This window comes from Aethalodelphis obliquidens, unplaced genomic scaffold, assembly GCF_003676395.1.
Source record: "Aethalodelphis obliquidens isolate GAN/ISIS:26980383/991018 unplaced genomic scaffold, ASM367639v1 scaffold11, whole genome shotgun sequence".
Classification (NCBI taxonomy): domain Eukaryota; kingdom Metazoa; phylum Chordata; class Mammalia; order Artiodactyla; family Delphinidae; genus Aethalodelphis; species Aethalodelphis obliquidens.
The window spans coordinates 26,462,789-26,480,960 of NW_020837955.1; the positions used below are offsets into that span (position 1 = coordinate 26,462,789).

Below are 18,172 nucleotides of genomic sequence, written 5' to 3' on the forward strand. Positions count from 1 at the left end.
TAACACCCAAACAAAGTCACAAAAACTAGCAGGTCTCCCATCTGATCTCCTAAGGGCCCATTTGACTTTCCTAAAAGTCATTTGTTTTCCCTTATGTGCTCTTTCTCTCCCCCTTTTCACCTTCAAATAAGTCATTTGTTTTCCCTGAAGTGTCCTTCTCCCTTCATCTATTGAAACGGTATATGAAGAATTCTGCCAGCACTAAGAGGCGCTGACAGGGATGAAGTTAAGAGGCTACTAGAAACAGTTCAATCTAGAAAGAATAAGGTCTAGAACTGCCAGCCGCAGCGGGAGGGATGGCGAGGACCAACCAACTTGAGTGGCTGCTGAGTGGCAGGTAATTTTACAGGGACCCGGAGATCCAATTTCTACCAACATGTTTTTCCCCTACGATTGATAACATATCAGATACACCCAGGGTTGCCACTAGCACTTCGTATGTTTTAGGCTGTTATAAAAAGGGAGGGGAGGGGAGCTTTTCATCTTACCTAAATCTCTTTTTGTTGCAGTTGTCCAACTGCCTAGATTTATAGCAGTTGGCAGAGCAGTAAAAATCGCCCGGGGTATTAATAATTATGACATTATTAAAACTAATTTTGGAGCGTCAAGTCCATTTGGGGTGTCCTGCGACTGGGCGGTCCAGACCCAGTGGGAGCAATTCTAAATTTATAAAAGTTCCCAGAGCGAGAGAGAATAGTGGAGGAGCAGGGATTCTGCACACCGAATCCCACCCGCGTCCAGTACGTTCCGTGTTCGGGGACGCGCGCCAGCACCGTATTTCCAAACAGCCCGAGACCACGTGGGCACCTGCCCGCACCGCTACTGGCCCTTACACTCCCAGTCTTAGCTTTGGCGCCGAAGCTTTCCCCCCTTGTGGTCGAAACCATTGGCTCCACGCTCGGAGGGAATACGGGCCAACCTCACGATCAAGGCTCTTGTCCGAGTGAAGCTTCCGACTAATTCTCAGGAAAAACTCATCTAAAAATTGAGGAATCAAGTGAAATTCACCTAAAGACTTTGAAGAAGGGCTCCTTCTTCCAAAAAGAAAGAGCAGATCTGACTTTGATTCCCCCTACGCTCCTTGGGGGCTGCGAGGGTGGTTCCGTCCGAGGCGGGGACTCCGCCTCCTTGGGCGCCGCCATTTTGTTTGGCTAGAGGGGAGAGAGCGGCGCTTTGGGGGGAGGGGTCTCCTAGGCGCCTCACCTGATCCAGCTGCCAAGTTGTTGGTTCTCTCGCGGGAGGCCTTCTCCCCGGCTCGGGGCGAGGAACCATGTACATAAAGCAGGTGAGGCCTGTGTGTCCTTCCCACCCTTCACGGGCCCGTGAGGACCGCTCCTTGAGGCGGGGGTGTCGCTTCTCCCCGCAGGGTGGGCGCGGGGCTGGACTGGGACTGGGTGGGAGGGGTGCGGCCCCGGCCTGCAAGCGCGGGGGCCGCGGAGAATTGGGGCGCCGCTTTGCAGCCCAGGCCTCCCCGCAGGGCGCTCGCCTGAGGGAGGCGGGTTCTCGGGGAGAGGGGTGGAGGGGTCGGCGGGGCGGGGCCCTTTGGAGGGAGCCGGGCCTTCCCGGGAGGGTGAGAAGCGGCCCTGTGCTGCGGGACCGGCTAGCCCCCCGTGGGCCTGGCTAGCCCCCCGTGGGCCTGGCTAGCCCCCCGTGGGCCTTTTGCGTGGGATGTGTGGAGAGAGGGTCTCCCCGGCTCCGGGGACGCCCCTGAGGCCCAAGCTGGGGTGTCTCCCGACTTAACCGGAGAAGTGAAAGGGCTCCTCGTTCCTGCTGAATGTGTAGCGCCGCCTCATTCCGTTGTTACTTCTGTCAGAATGGCCTTCCCGCGCTGGAGTCCACCCCACAGATGAGCCCCTTCACACTCTTTACAAGAAGTGTCTCTGCTGGAGGTGTTGGACTCCAGGCAGCCCTGTCCTGGAACGGCGGCTCTTTTCGGCCCGAATGTGTGACTGACAGGGGCTCCCAGGAAAGCTGGGCCGGTCTGCATACTCGATAGACTTTTAGACGGCCCTCTAAGGGTTAGCGTTCCAACGAACCGTATACAGGGTGCTTGGTTTTGAGAGTTCCCTAACAGGTTACTAATTATAATTCTTAAAAAAGCAACAGTGGCAATGGTTACTGATAAACGGGCTGTTTAGAAGTTTTTTTAAATCACTTTCCAAAATGAGTTTTTCTTCTAGGACATGGAAGCTTTTCTGTCTTGCGTTAAATGAGAAACCAGAACGGGAAGGAGTGCAGAAGGAAAATGTTAGCTTAGAAGTTATTTCTTTTGGGGTGTGTTCTGAAAAAAATCTTTCTTTTATTTATTAGGTTATTATCCAGGGTTTTCGAAGTTACAGAGATCAAACAATTGTAGATCCCTTCAGTTCAAAACATAATGTTATTGGTAAGTGTTCATGGTTTACTAGATCAGATTTATGTCTCTACAGCCGTTTAAATCCTGCCTGTGTTTAGGCTTAAGGAGACAGGAATTGTCTCTGAATATTACATAAATATATGTGTATTTTTTTTATATGAAATTACTTTTCTGTTTTTTATCTGCACTGATGAAATTGCTTCCTTTATACGGTTAAAATACTTGAATAAGACAATCATAAATTATTCATTTTTATTTGGTAGCCTCGTATGTGTATGTTTTGACAGATTTAAGTTTATAGTGAATGACACTAAATTTAGCGTTTCAGCTCTTCTTGGTATGTCATTTTCTAGTTAAAGTGGACACTATTGCCTTATTTCAAAGGTGACCATTCTTTTTTTACAAATTAGATTGTTCTCAGATTTTTTTTTATTTCCTATTATAATGTCTAAGGACAGAGTACACAGGTTGGTGGGAAGAGCATAAACTTTGAATTGTAACAGAATGGGGTTCAAATCCCAATTCTGCCATGTATTCTTCAAACTTGACTTCCTGAGCTGCTTAGTTTTCTCATTTGCAAAGTGGAAATAATGATATACATCTCATGGGGCTGTTGGGAAGATTAAATGAGAAGGCAGTTGTGTGAGGACAAGGGGCTAATGGTGATTGCCTTTCAATATAATAGTTAATCTATAGGTTCTTCAGATGATAAGGTTCCATTTTGCTCGTACAGACAGCAAAAGTGTTTTCTGACACTGCTGAGTTTTTAAAGGATAGGTGAAATGAGTGCTTCTAGACACCAGAAAAGCAAAGATTGCTATTGACATAGATTTCTGCTACAGTGTCCTCACAGAGTTTATTGGCATGCTAGTCGGCTTGGTCTACCATAACAAAATATCGTAGACTAGGTGGCTCAAACGACAGGGATTTATTTTTTCACTGCTCTGTAGGACTCCCTCTCCATCATGCTCACAGGACCTTCTTTGTTAGAGCCTCTCCCTCACCCTCTTACAAGAGCACTGATCCCACCATAAAGGCCCCACACTCCTAACCTCACATTAATTACCTTCCAAAGACCCCCTTCTCCAAAAAGCTTCACATAGGGGGGTTAGGGCTTCAGTATATGAATTGGGTGGGGCGGGGACACAATTCAGTCCATAGCATGGGTGAGGTGAGATAGAGAAATCAGCAAAGAGTGAACAATGAATACTGATGTTCCCAGAGAAACTTGGAGAATCATACTTTATTTTGAAATAAATGAATATATAATACAATTTAAAAATTGAGGGCAAGGAAAACACCTGCCCTTGGTACATCAATTGCAACTTTGTAGTTGGGAATAAAGAAAACATACTTTTCCCTCTGCCTTGCCTACTGGAGAATCATTAATTGAATTGGTGTGCCATAAGGGTAACTTGATTGTACTAGAGTTTTACTTACATTTTGATTATAAGTGCCTTCTGATTTTCGTCAATAAAAAAATCTTTAGAAACGGAGAAAAATGAATAATCACTAGATTTATATTATTTCCTTAACTTACAAATTAAAAGTGGATAAATATCTTAATATGTCAATTGTATACAGTTGTCCCTTGGTATCCTGAATGCTTGTATAAAACTTGTTATAAAATCTTAGTGTTTTTGCATATAACCTAAGCATATCTCTAGATTACTTATAACACAGTGTAAATGCTATGTAAATAGTTGTAAATACAATATACCTGCTGTGTAAATAGTTGCCAGCTTGTGGCAAATTCCAGTTTTGCTTTTTGGAACTTTCTGGAAAGTTCCCCTACCGCCCCCACCCGGAATATTTTCAATCCGCAGTTGGTTAAATCCCCAGGTGTGAAGCACAGGGATTTGGGATTTGGAGGACTGACTGTAATTTTATAAATGAACTGTAAAATGATGGCCATTATTACTTAGAATGATTAAATTATATCTTTAGGGCCTATCAAGTATTTTTGTTTTAGCTATTATCAGACAGCTGTTTTACTACTTTGGTTGCAACATTAAGATTGTTAATAGTCACAGTTAGAAAGGACATTATCTAAATGTTCTTTCGTTTTAACTGAAAAAACATAATATGACTTTGTTTAACATATTTTAAAAATAGGTCCCTTAATCATATAAGAAAGACCAAAAATAGTATACAGTGAGATTGTTCCTAAAAATGTCTTTTGAAAGCTTACCACTTTGATTGTTTAATGATTTTGACCCTTAAAAAAACACAAGATTTGAAGGCAGATACCTCATGTGCTGATACTTGAATGTTTGATGTTTAAGTGCAAGAACCATAAACCTTTTTAAGTTTACCTTTTTCCTGGCCTTCTAACAAAAGAAATATACGTGAAGTTATAGAACATAAAGAGCATAAAAGCTAAAAGGAAAAAATTTAAACTGTAATCCTCCCCAGAGCTAGCTTGTGGTTTCCTGGAAAACGGAGCCGGAGGCCTGCTTAGCTGCTAAGGCTTTAATGGGAGGGAGCAGTCTGAGGGCAAGGGGTTGTGGGGGGTAGTGGTCATAGCTTTATAAAGAAGATACACCTGGTTTGCCGTCACATTGGATAACTTACAGACAGACTTTGTAAACCCACCACACCTTGGAAAGCTCAGGTGGGAGAGGTATGGAGAAGGTTTTATGTGCTGGCTTCTGTCTCTCTTTGGTCAAAGTTTACCACATAGGGCATTGATTCCCCCCCTCCCCTCTTCCCCCCCCCCCCACACACTGTGCTTTTGGATTGTGTTACTCTGGGGACTAACCCCCCTGGAGTGGTTGGGGAACTGCAACCTCCTTTGGGTTTTCACAGATCTGAATGCACCCCCAGGGTAGGCAGAAACAACCTGAGGTGTTGGGAGACTAGCCTTTCTATTGACAGGCAGCCAAGGCCTGGGTTAGGGCAGGTGAATCTGGGGACACACATAAACTGGGTCTATCTCACTACCCCTTCAGTTTTTGTGTACATATATATAAGTACGCCTTTTTAAATAAAAATTGGTTTGTAGTAATCTTTTGGTAATCTATTTTTTTCTCCTTCAGAATAAACTGAAATATCTTTCCCTATCATTAAGTATTCAACATCCTTAAAATTGCTATGTAGCATTCCACTGTGTGGGTAGGAGTAATTCTTAGGGAAATTATAAATTTTTCAGTTATTTATGAATGGATTATGGTTTGAACTATTTCTGTAATTTTTTAATGATAAATTACCTTTTAAAACTTTTATTTAGTGATAATTTCAAATTTACAGAAAAGTTGCATAAATAAAAAGAATACAGAGACACTACTTGTGTATCCTTTACCCAAATCTGCTGTTTTGGGTTTTTTTTTAATTAATGTATTTATTTTTGGCTGCATTGGGTCTTTGTTGCTGCGCATGGGCTTTTTCTCTAGTTGCTGTGAGCGGGGGCTGCTCTTCGTTGTGGTGCGCTGGCTTCTCACTGCAGTGGCTTCTCTTGTTGTGGGGCACGGGCTCTAGGCACGCGGGCTTCAGTACTTGTGGCGCACAAGCTTGGTTGCTCCGCGGCATGTGGGATCTTCCCAGACCAGGGCTCGAACCCATGTCTCCTGCATTGGAAGGCAAATTCTTAACCACTGCACCACCAGGGAAGTCCCCCAAATCTACTGTTAACATTTCCCCACTTGCTTTATCATTTGCACTTGCTCTCACACTTATTTTTCCTTAGAGTAAGTTATGTACATCATGGTTCTTTACCTGTGACTTAAATGTGTACCTTCTAAGAATAGGGATATTACTTATATAATCACAGTGTAACTATCAATGTCAGTAAATTTAACATCAATACAATAATGTTATTTTATTTTCTAGCTATGTTGGCTGACCCAGAAATTTTCTTTGTAGCATTTTTCCCCCTCTAGTACAGGATTTAATTTAGGATCAGGCGTTGCATTTAGTTGTCATGCCTCTTTAGTCTCATTTAATCTGGATAATTTCCACAGCCTTCCTTTGTCTTTTACAATGTTATTTTTGAAAAATATTACATAAATGATGTGTCCTTTTCAGGGTATTCCACCTGGAGGCACATGATATCCATCTGCTTCTTATTGATGATGATAATTTTGATCACTGAGTAGAGATTCTGTCCAATTTTTCCACTGTATAGTTAGTGTTTTCTCCCTTGCAACTAATATGGAGATGGGGAGAGACTTTTGGACTATGCACATATTGTGCTCCTTATCAAAATTTCCCCTTAGATTTAGCATTCATTGATAATTCTTGCCTTTATTCTGATGGTTGCAGAATGATGATGTTCCATTTCCAGCACTCCTTTCACATTTACCACTTGGTATTCTACTGTAATCAAACATCTTCACTCCTTAGCTATATATTTATCTTTTTATTATCAGTATGGACTCATGGATTATTCCCGCCCACCGCTGCCCCAGCACTAATTTATAATTCATCTAATTATTTTGGTGCTCAAATTGTCCTAGATTTAGCTAATAGAAGCCCCCTTCAGGCTGGCCTCTGTGTCTGTTATATGCCCTTTTTTTTTTTTTTTTTAAAGCACTTCATTACTTTCTGATTTCTTTAGAATTTATCTTGGATTAAAGGTGATGACTTTGGGGCTAATTTGTTCAGGATTGGTCAAGATTGTGAGAGAGAGTGGCATAGTTATTCGTGACTCTTAACAATGAAAATTTTGTTAAACAAAAGAAGTTCAAATGAATTCATTAAATCTAAAATATTTGATATCCTTTTATGTATAGAATTGCTTATTTCTGAACTCAGGTAATAAAAGAAAGTGCCTCATAGTTGTCTATATTTTTGTGATTCTAAGAACTATACATGATGTATAGGGCTGATCAGAAACTGTTTAACATGGAAATGGTTTGAAAATTTTAAATGATTGTTTAAGTATTTAAAATTTTTAGCATTATGTGAATCTTTAAATTGTTAAAAATATTTTATTATATACAATTAAATAGAATTACATGTCCATTGTAATGATTATAAATCATGAAAACCAGGTAGTATATTTAGTTATTCCTGTTAATTTTAAAGTATTGGGAAAGAGCAAAAAAATAAACAATGAAATAAATTCCTTTAAGAAAAAAATTATCTGAAGACTATGCAAAAATTGCACTCATCTGGTAATTAAAGCTGTTTTGTTTATTGATTTGTTGTTCACTGTTCTGTTGTACTTAATTTCAGTTTTTAAGATGTTATGTTAGAAAATTGGATTTTATATTTTTTGAATACTTTCTGTAAAGTTTTATTGTTTTTTATACAAAATAACGTGGACTTTTTGATTTTGTAGTGGGCAGAAATGGATCTGGAAAAAGTAACTTTTTTTATGGTAGGTATTGTTTTTTGAATTCTAAACATAGTAAGACCTAGGTATCTTATGGTAGTTTATCTGAGGTTATGTCTGCATGAAACACAAGAAATACTTCTTCAAATGAGGTTGCAATTTAATGTAGAGGGTTTAGAGTATAAGAATCTGAGCTCTACTCTAGTGATTAACCATGTGAGACTGGGCAAAACAGTTAACTTCTCAAAGTACTCTTTCAGTTTAAAAACAGAGATATTTGCCCTGCCTACCTTAGATGGGTTGTGAGAATCAAATGAGATAATATGTATGGAAGTGCTTTCTAAACTTCAGTGCTGTATATAAATGTTGTAAATGCAGAGAGAGAGAGAGAGATTCAAAGAATGTAAGTGCAGTAGAATAGTTAATATTGTTATGGAAAATGGCTTATCTGTTTCATCTAAATCAATTATTTTAATAAAAGATGGAGGGGTGTAAAAAACTAGACTCAACAAAGACAGTTGTTGTCAGGAGATAGTAAGTAGAACTTTAAAAACTATCTCTAAATATAAAATGAGTTTAAGCATAGTAATGCCTCTGTTAAATTCTTTGGGGAGAAAAAATATTTTAACAGATTTGGACTGTACAAGGAGTAGATTGAAAAAAATTTGAACCTCTTAGTAGTGCTTGAGGAAAAGGAGGGTGTAGTAATAGCAAAGGTTCTATCCCTTGTTTACTTATAAAGCTAAAGGGTACTCTTTACCCCATCAGTGGTTGTAATTTGGGGATGGTGAGAAGAGTAGGATTGGAGTGGAAGTATTAATATTTCCTGATCTCCAGGGGGGATGAGGGCAGTTTGAACCTGTCCCCTCCAAGGTGATTATAAAAGAAAACCAATCCCCACCTCCACCCCCAGCATACACATTCATATATACATACTCCCTCTTTTAGAGTGTCAAAGCTCTCTTGGGTGGACTGGGAATAGAACAGTTGAGTAAAGAGTTCCATTTCTAGGAGAGGGTGGTCCAGTTAGGCATCCTATGGAAGCAGGAATGGCTCCTTGCAGAAGACAAAGGGTAAGTAAGTACTGCAGTAGAAAGTGGAAATCTGAAACATTTCCTACTTAGTGCTATTTATTTTGAAAAAGTATGCAATTAAGGATATTATAGGAATATATCCTATTTTGTTAAATATTTTAATTTATATTATTTATATCTACTGGATAAAAGCAACTATAGCTTGAAACCTAACCATGTATACTTTGATCAAGAGGTACACCTTAGTTCTAGTCTGTTTGTGTATTTCAGTGTTTTTATTTTCTTACCTTAAATATTTCAGTGAAAACTTAATGTTTTTCTAATATCATCATTTCCTAGCTGATTAGTCTGAAGTACAGGCAAATTTTCTGCATTCCTTTTGTCTATATAAAACAGGTAATCTACTTTATCTGCATTGTTCATTACCTGATATACTGTATTCTGTGAAGGTATGGGAAATTATAACTAAGGCATAAATCCTTTTTTAGATCCTACTAATAGTTCTTTTTTTATTTCTAGCAATTCAGTTTGTTCTCAGTGATGAGTTTAGCCATCTTCGTCCGGAACAGAGATTGGCTTTGTTACATGTGAGTGAGACTGCTTTATGGATATTAAATACTTCTAAAAATACATTGTCAATTCTGGTAAACAAAATTATTTTTTCAAGTTTCAGATCCTTTGTGAACATGACACAGTGTGTCTCTTATGTATGTTGTTCTGCTGTGAAATTTAGCTTACTATATTAATGCAGGATAAAGGCTTAAATTTTATATAATGGTAAGAAAATTGTGCGAGTTCCCTATGGATGGATATGCCTTCCATATAAATATAAATTCTTTATTAGGAGTATGGCCTGGTAACGGTCTGGAAGCAGGTTTGCTGAGAAAGAAGAAAGTTAGGTTGGGGATTAGAAACTTTGAGACTCAGAATCAGAAGTTAATTGTGGGGACTTCCCTGGTGGTCCAGTGGTTAAGACTCCTTACTCCCAGTGAAGGGGGCCCAGGTTTGATCCCTGCTCAGGGAACTGAGATCCCACATACTGCAGCTAAGCCTGCGTGCTGCAGCAACTGAGCCCACGCACTCTAGAGCCCATGCGCCACAACCAAGACCCAGTGTAGCCTACATAAATAGTAAATAAATAAATAAGTTAATTGGGAGCATAGAAAAGCAACCATTACAAACTAAACAACATAAAGTTACTTTTAGCCATATTTATACTTAAATGGTAACATCATTTGGTAACAACGGTAACATCCAATATGAAAGACAGTATATAGTAATGAAAATTGTTAGAATTTTTCTTTAGATAATTATGAATAATAAACTAATTTTAGGATAAGAAAGTATAAAAGGCTATGATAAAATGATGTAACTTTATTTATTTACTTACGTACTTATGTACTTACTTACACTGGGTCTTTGTTGCGGCATGCAGGATCTTCATTGCAGCACGTGGGATCTAGTTCCCTGACCATGTATCGAACCTGGGCCCCCTGCAATGGGAGCGCAGAGCCTTAGCTACTGGACCACCAGGGAAGTCCCTGTCTTGTTTAAATATGGCTTATAATTAATTTTAAGACCAGAAAGCGAGATTCTTCAATATATCTCCACAGTATCTCTCAGACTTAAAGTTCTTTTTCTCACCATTATATTTTTCTCCGCCTCACTCTTTTTTTGGCTGCGCCGTGTGGCTTGCAGGATCTTAGTTCCCCAACCAAGGATTGAACCAGGGCCATGTAGTGAAAGCACCAAGTGCTAACCACTGGACTGCCAGGAAATTCCCTCCCCCACCTCTTACATTTGAATTTTTAGTCCAGTAATCAGGATTGATTCCCTATAGAAAAATCTCTCTTTAGGTTTCTCAGATTAGCATTAAAAGAATAATTTCTTTAGGTATCATTCTTCATTGTATTGAACTACTACATAATAGCAGTTTTCATAGTCTAGAAATTATCTGGGCTTGGTATGTAAGTAGTTGGGTCACAAATCGGTCTGCATGTGACCCATATGTTAAATGCATATGTTTTCATAGCAGATTTAAAACTATATAGAATATCTCAAATGTTTAAAAAGACAGTTTTTATCATGTGACTTGTTAGGGCTCCTTTCTAGCATTAAGGTGAATCTATAAGAGAGAAGCCTCAAAGTGTTTTATATTTTAGCAAATAGGTAAAATTGGGTGGCTATGGGGTCTTATGCTCTAATGAGGTGATATGCAGAACAAGACCTATGTAAATCTAACTTTGACGTCTCTTGCATAGTTCTCATTTTTAACATTCAGAATCAGAAGCTGTTTGGTTGAGTTTTATTATCCTAATCCAGTGTTTGCTGCTTTGGCAAGAGGGCTGTATATTAGTCTGATAGAAATTTTTCTCCATTGAATCAGGCTTGTTATCATGCACTAAACTTTAGATGTATTTAAAGAATATGAAAATCCCACTTATGCAACATATTAATTTTTCTCATGTTTTAGGAGGGTACAGGACCTCGTGTTATTTCTGCTTTTGTGGAGATTATTTTTGACAATTCAGACAACCGGTTGCCAGTGAGTAACTGCTTTTTCTTTTCAGTAGTAACATTGAGAATTTTATTGATGCAACTGACTTTTCTCATGCTTTGAAACACTTATTTATAGTTGTACTTAGGCTTTTATAATTTAGTTCATACTAAAATAACTACAGCTTACATACTAATTTTGTCTTAAAGTTGTAATGAATATTCTGGTAAACAAATGGGAATGTGCAAGCCATTGTGAAAAAATGTCTTTGTCATAGTATTGAGTATTCGTGGCATATCTTTAGTGAGATGATTGAAGTTTCAAAATAATTGCTATGGTGAGGGACTCTGAAATGACCTTATTAACTATAAAGTTTCCACTTTTACTATTAGATTTAACTTTAGGCTTTTCCTTTTTTTCTTAGATCGACAAAGAGGAAGTTTCACTTCGAAGAGTTATCGGTGCCAAAAAGGATCAGTATTTCTTAGACAAGAAAATGGTCACGTAAGCATTTTTCTTTACGTTTGTAATTTCTATACAAAAGACTAAAAGTATTCTTTTACTTGCCTCATATATGGTACTTTTGCCTCATGTTCAACAAATCACAATTTAGAGCATAAACATAAGAATCAGAAGATTCTCTGAGGCTGATAGAACAGAAGGGTTAAATGACTGTTCTGTACTCCTTCATGCACCTTAACTCAGGAGTTAGTGTACTCTTTTTGCTTATAGTTGGATTGTTATGTATTTGAAATTTTTTTTAATTGTTTATCAACAGGAAAAATGATGTGATGAATCTCCTTGAAAGTGCTGGTTTTTCTCGAAGCAATCCTTATTATATTGTTAAACAAGGAAAGGTAAGAAATAGTATCTTTTTAAGTGGAATTTGTTTTTTGAGTATATTCATTGAATGATGAGTTTGATTTCATTCTAGTGGTTAAGTTGGAGTGAAAATAGACCTTATTGTCTTCTGTTTTCATTGATTTATTTTGCACTGAGGTTTGTATTACCTTTTCTGTGGCCATAAATTTATGTACAAAATAGATCCATTGCATAGTGGGATAAAAGTATTTCAGTAGAATTATTTAAGTGGATCTTATTTTCTTGGTGATCTGTATCATTTACCAAGGTGCACTGTACTGGAAGACATTTTTGGTTTGTAGAAGTTACAATCATATTTAAGGATGTTGTAGAAACTTTATAAAAATCACATTTGAAAAAAGTTACTCTCTGAAATTAATACTCTCTGTTAGTATATCACAGAGTTAAAATGCTAGAATGCTTAAATTACCAGAAATCTACCGTAGTGCTACATATTATTTTCCCTTAATACAATTTATATGCTTTATAGTTTTTAGGAGTTACATACTTTATCTGATTGTTCTACTGTTTCCTCGTATGTTTTAACTATATATATCTAAAATAATTTCTTTTTCTTAGAACATACCTGCAGTGTCCTAATAGCTTTCTGTTGTGCTATATTGAACTAGGGGAAAATCCTTTTAAAATGTCCACTTCTTATTTCATGTTGGAGGCTTTTTTAGGTATGTGTTGGAAAGTTAGCATTCAGAAGAAGTGATTAGAAAGAATATGGAGTTTCACTTTAAGAGCAAGAGTTTGAAAAGACTGTCTTTATAAGAGAAATTTCTTTAAAAGGAGGCTGGGGACTTCCCTGGCGGTCCAATGGTTAAGACTTCGCCTTCCAACTTAGGAGGTGCAGGTTCAGTCCCTGGTTGGGGAGCTAAGATCCCACATGCCTTGGGGCCAAAAAGCAAAACAGAAAACAGAAGCAATATTGTAACAAATTCAATAAAGACTTTAAAAATTGTCCACATCAAAAAAAACTTTAAAAAATAAAATAAAAGGAGGCTGATTTGAAAGCCGTTATCTGAGTCTTCCCTGCACACATGCAACATAGTAGGTCCCTTTACATCATTTCAATTTTTGCTCATATGTCATTTCATATAAGCGATCTATGTCTGCCTCTTTTACAAGAGCATTACTGTCACTCCAACTCTTTATGCTGTATTTTCTTATTTTGTTTTGTTTTTCCGCATAGCAATTATAATGTATTGGTATGCATACTTCCTGGTTTTTTCCCACTAGAAAGTAGGTTCCTCGAGGGCAAGACCTTTTCTGTTCATTGCTATTTTCCCAGTGTGAACTCATACTTAAAGCTTAGCATGTGAATAACTTTCAAGGTAGAGCTCTTAAAGAGCATTCTGTAGCTCTGTAAATAATTATTTTTCTAAAACTTTTAGATCAACCAGATGGCAACAGCACCAGATTCTCAGAGACTAAAACTATTAAGAGAAGTAGCTGGTACTAGAGTGTATGATGAACGAAAAGAAGAAAGCATCTCTTTAATGAAGGAAACAGGTAAAATAAATATGATTCTACATTATTCTTTTTGTTGTGAATTACATTTTCATTGTGTTACGATACTTGAGAGGAGTTACCTATTCTCAGAAGTGTATTGTATGATAATTTGCCTATATACTGAATGGAGAAAAAATTAGTTTCAGGAAGCTTAAGGTTTGAGAGTTCCAATAATTTGTCTCTTTGAATAAAGAGTTGTTACTGTGAGATAATAGTGCTTTTCTAGGTCACCTACTTTGTGCCTCTAATGTCCTTTTTATTATTAGTGAGGATAATAATGTATGTATTCCTCAAAAAAAATTGCTGGAATATCAGTTGGCATTAGGCTTTAAGTTGTTCAGGAGCAAGTAAATATGAAATTTTGAAATTCAGTCTTCCTTAGTACATTTATTATGGAAACCCTACTTTGCTTTTCAAGTGCTGTGCCCTCTCATGGCTTAGAGTCAGACAGTTTTGGGTTCAAAATCTTACTAATAATTACCTGATATTGTGACTTTAGACTTGACCTCCCTGGTCCATAACTTTCCCATCTTGTGAAATCCTTTTTTATAGTTTGTAGTGGTGAGTAGAGGAGCAAAGTATCACCACGATTGGAATATAGTTGGTATTCAATATATGGTAGCTATAGATAATGCTGTTGTAAGAATTGAGAATTAGTGACACCAGTGATGTTAAGTACTTTTTTTTTTTAATGTCATGGGAAGGCACACTGGCTTTTCAAGGAAGTTTAAACAGAGGCCTTTACCACATGTAGTATAAGAATCAGTGTCACCATGTGTTTATTCTCCGATGCTTTTCACAATAAAGCATTTTAATGGCAATTTTAGCATCTTGGATTTGGTTACCACATAATATCAAAGAAATAATGCTAATGTTCTTAAGATTAAGTTTAACTCACGGTATATTTGAGAATTGATGTTACATAAAAATTTTATTGAACTCCTTCACCCCTCTCCCATTTATTTTTAAGAGGGCAAACGGGAAAAAATCAATGAGTTGTTAAAATACATTGAAGAGAGATTACATACCTTAGAGGAAGAAAAGGAAGAACTAGCTCAGTATCAGAAGTGGGATAAGATGAGACGAGCCCTGGAATACACCATTTACAATCAGGAACTTAACGAGACTCGTGCTAAACTTGATGAGGTAAAATACTTTGCCACTTCAGTTTAATTTTATTTTTACGAATATATTAAACTCATTCTATATTTATACTTTTCAATGATTTTTAAACACAAACTTCAAAATTTTAAAACCTCTTAGTGAATTCATTACTCAGCAAATTTACACTATCAGTTTACTCCAAGGAAAATGCCTAGACCCACATAGTCCTTGCTGTAGTTGTATTTGAAATATAATTAGGTGGTGATGTCAGGCAGACCAGGATGAGAGGAAGCCACCTTTAAAGTTTCATGAATTTTTTCCCTGGCTTTTTAAGGTGTAATTTGTAATTAGTATTGCTGACATTTTGTACAAAAATTTGTTTTAGGTAATGCTGAAAACTACAGGCATTTTCTATTTAAAACCACTACAATTATTTTTGGAAAAAAATTTTTAAGTGAATGTTTATTTTAACAGATATTTTAAAATTTTGCTAAAAATACTTAGCAGATATTAAAAAATTCAGCAGATATTTTAAAATTTAGCAGATATTTTAAAATTTTAAATACTGAACAAATTCAAAATGAGTTAGAAATCATAGCTTGGTTTTTTTCCCAGCTTTCTGCTAAGCGAGAGACTAGTGGAGAAAAATCCAGACAATTAAGAGACGCCCAGCAGGATGCAAGAGATAAAATGGAGGTAAGGTTATAAACCAGGTTTAGTCACATTTTTGACCACAGTAAACTTTTTGTACCAGAATTATAGAATGGTAACTTCAAGTGGGGTGTCACCGAGATTGAGTATTGGAAAGACAGTAGTACTGAAATTTTAAATGAAAGAAAAAGAAGAGACAAATCAGTGGTGTCCTGATTTTGCTGTTATATTTCTAGTTGTCTAACTTGTTTCTATTTGATACTTTTTGAGTAGGATATTGAGCGCCAAGTTAGAGAACTGAAAACAAAAATTTCAGCTATGAAAGAAGAAAAGGAGCAGCTCAGTGCTGAAAGACAAGAACAAATTAAGCAGAGGACTAAGTTGGAGCTTAAAGCCAAGGATTTACAAGATGAATTGGCAGGCAATAGTGAACAGAGGGTGAGTTAAAGTGCTAAAAATGAAAGATATAAATGTTCAGGTGAGTGGGAACTGCAGAGGACAGTCGTTTCTGTGGCACGGGTGCTTGAATTTTTGTAAAAGATTTGGCACATTAAAATAATTTGCATTCAAGTTGCAACTGAGTACTATCTTTGTTACTTACATTTAAAAGTTAGTTTTGTGTTGCAGGATCAGTTTAAAAATTAGTTTTGTGTTGCGTGATCAGTCTCATGCATTTTTTTCATGAGAAAATATTTTATGCTAGACTTATAAATTAAACAACAGTTTTTAAATAGATTGCATTTTTACTTATCTTCATTTACAGAAACGCTTATTAAAAGAAAGGCAGAAGCTGCTTGAAAAAATAGAAGAAAAGCAGAAAGAACTGGCAGAAACAGAACCTAAATTCAACAGTGTAAAAGAAAAAGAAGAGCGAGGAATTGCTAGGTCTGGGATTTTTTTCACCAACAATTCTAATTTTCTACATTGTTCCTCTATAGAACCTTATTAAGTAGTTATGGGTTAAGAAGGTACAGTAAATAAGGGCAAAAGTTAAATGTCCATTTCAAAGTAATAGGCAGTGTCGGCCAAGCATTATTGTATGCTTATTGCCTATTCAAAAGCCCTAGGAGATCCACAGTATCACCACTGTAAATTTGACAAACTTGAGGCTCTGGGGGTGTTCAGTAACTTGCCCAAGATAACATAGCTAAATGTTGGGCATTTAAAAACATGCATGATGATTGTTCTTTTTTTACCCAAATTGTATCCTGCTGTGTGTTCATTCTCCCACTTTATGTCGTTTTAACATCTAGACATTTTAATATCTATCCGTAGATTGGACTTGCCAACGTTTGCTGATTTCACAATTTAGTACATTATCATGTTTTTATGCCACTTATGTTCATTTTAATGAATTGCCAGTTGATATCTTGTGTCCATTTTTTTCTGATTTTTTTTGTCGGCTTTTTAAAATAATTTATTTTATCCTACTTATTTTTGGCTATGTTGCGTCTTTGTTGCTCTGCGTGGGCTTTCTCTAGTTGTGGCGAGCGGGGGCTACTCTTCGTTGCAGTGTGCGGGCTTCTCATTGCGGTGGCTTCTCGTTGTGGAGCACGGGCTCTAGGCGCGCGGGCTCAGTAGTTGTGGCTCATGAGCTCTAGAGCACAGGCTCACTAGTTCTGGTGGATGGGCTTAGTTGCTCTGTGGCATGTGGGATCTTCCCAGACCAGAGCTCGAACCCGTGTCCCCTGCATTGGCAGGCGGATTCTTAACCAGTGTGCCACCAGGGAAGCCCCTTTTTTCTGATTTTTTTTCTTACGTTTTATAGGGTTGTTTTATGTTATCTGGGCATTAATATTTGTTCTGTATGTTGTAAGTGTTTTCTCTTGCCTTTTAATCTTTATAGTGTCTTTTATTGTAAGGAGTTGAAAATGTTCAAATAGTTAAATATAGTTGGAGCTATTTTGAAAATTCCTGAGATATGGGGTACTAGATTTGTGTAGGTTTACTGATTAACCCAGACCTGGAATGACCTTAAATCCTTAGGGGATGGGCTGTTTTACCTGACTGTAACTGTGATTTTGCAGTTAAATTAATGTTATATAGAACTAGTCCCAGGAGCTCCATTAGATAACAGTTGCTTTTTATACTTAATTCCTTCTTTTTTTTTTCTTTTTTTACCACACCATGCGGCTTGTGGGATCTTAATTCCCAGACCAGGTATCAAACCCAGGCCCTCAGCAGTGAGAGAGCAAAGTCCCAACCACTGGATTGCCAGGGAATTCCCTTTAATTCCTTCTTTTATGGAATTATAGAAGTGGTTATTGTCTCTGTGTACTCTTGAGGTATCTATTGCAATTAAACTTGGTTATTTCCTGTTGTCCTTTTCAAACCATTCTCTTCTATCTTGTGTAGATTGGCCCAAGCTACGCAGGAAAGAACGGATCTTTATGCAAAGCAGGGTCGAGGAAGCCAGTTTACATCAAAAGAAGAAAGGGATAAGTGGATTAAAAAGGAACTCAAGTCTTTAGATCAGGCTATTAATGACAAGAAAAGACAGATTGCTGCTATACATAAGGATTTGGAGGACACTGAGGCAAATAAAGAGAAAAATCTGGAGCAGTATAATGTAAGAACTTTCATAGCTGCTTTGTGAAATCTTTCAGAAGAGTGTGAACATGTGCAGTTTCATCTATTTCTTTAAGTTTTATTTGTAAATGGTTTATCTTAAAATATACAAGACCAGATACTTAATTAGGCAAGACCAGCACAATGTAATATGATACATATGGTAGTTCTCTTTTTCGAAGAAGAGTTCTTACATGTCAGTGAGTGTCCGTATAGATTGAATGTATTTTAAAATATATTTTTATGACTTGGTAATATGTACCTGAACTCTACCCTTAACTAAAACATGACTTTATAGTAACTTAAAA

The 18,172-nt window shown here is 37.3% G+C and overlaps 1 protein-coding gene across 1 annotated transcript in view; it reads left to right on the forward strand.

Annotated features, from left to right (window-relative positions):
• The first annotated feature begins 1,145 nt into the window (after positions 1-1,145).
• Positions 1,146-18,172, forward strand: part of SMC3 (structural maintenance of chromosomes 3) — a 32,363-nt gene continuing 15,336 nt past the window's right edge. The window contains exons 1-13 of the mRNA XM_027112560.1: positions 1,146-1,285; positions 2,311-2,386; positions 7,638-7,676; positions 9,185-9,252; positions 11,139-11,210; positions 11,587-11,666; positions 11,941-12,019; positions 13,424-13,541; positions 14,512-14,687; positions 15,261-15,341; positions 15,570-15,734; positions 16,060-16,181; positions 17,652-17,865. Of these exons, the coding sequence (XP_026968361.1) occupies positions 1,271-1,285; positions 2,311-2,386; positions 7,638-7,676; positions 9,185-9,252; positions 11,139-11,210; positions 11,587-11,666; positions 11,941-12,019; positions 13,424-13,541; positions 14,512-14,687; positions 15,261-15,341; positions 15,570-15,734; positions 16,060-16,181; positions 17,652-17,865 (1,305 nt within the window). The 5' untranslated portion in view covers positions 1,146-1,270. The remainder of the gene's footprint in view (positions 1,286-2,310; positions 2,387-7,637; positions 7,677-9,184; positions 9,253-11,138; positions 11,211-11,586; positions 11,667-11,940; positions 12,020-13,423; positions 13,542-14,511; positions 14,688-15,260; positions 15,342-15,569; positions 15,735-16,059; positions 16,182-17,651; positions 17,866-18,172) is intronic.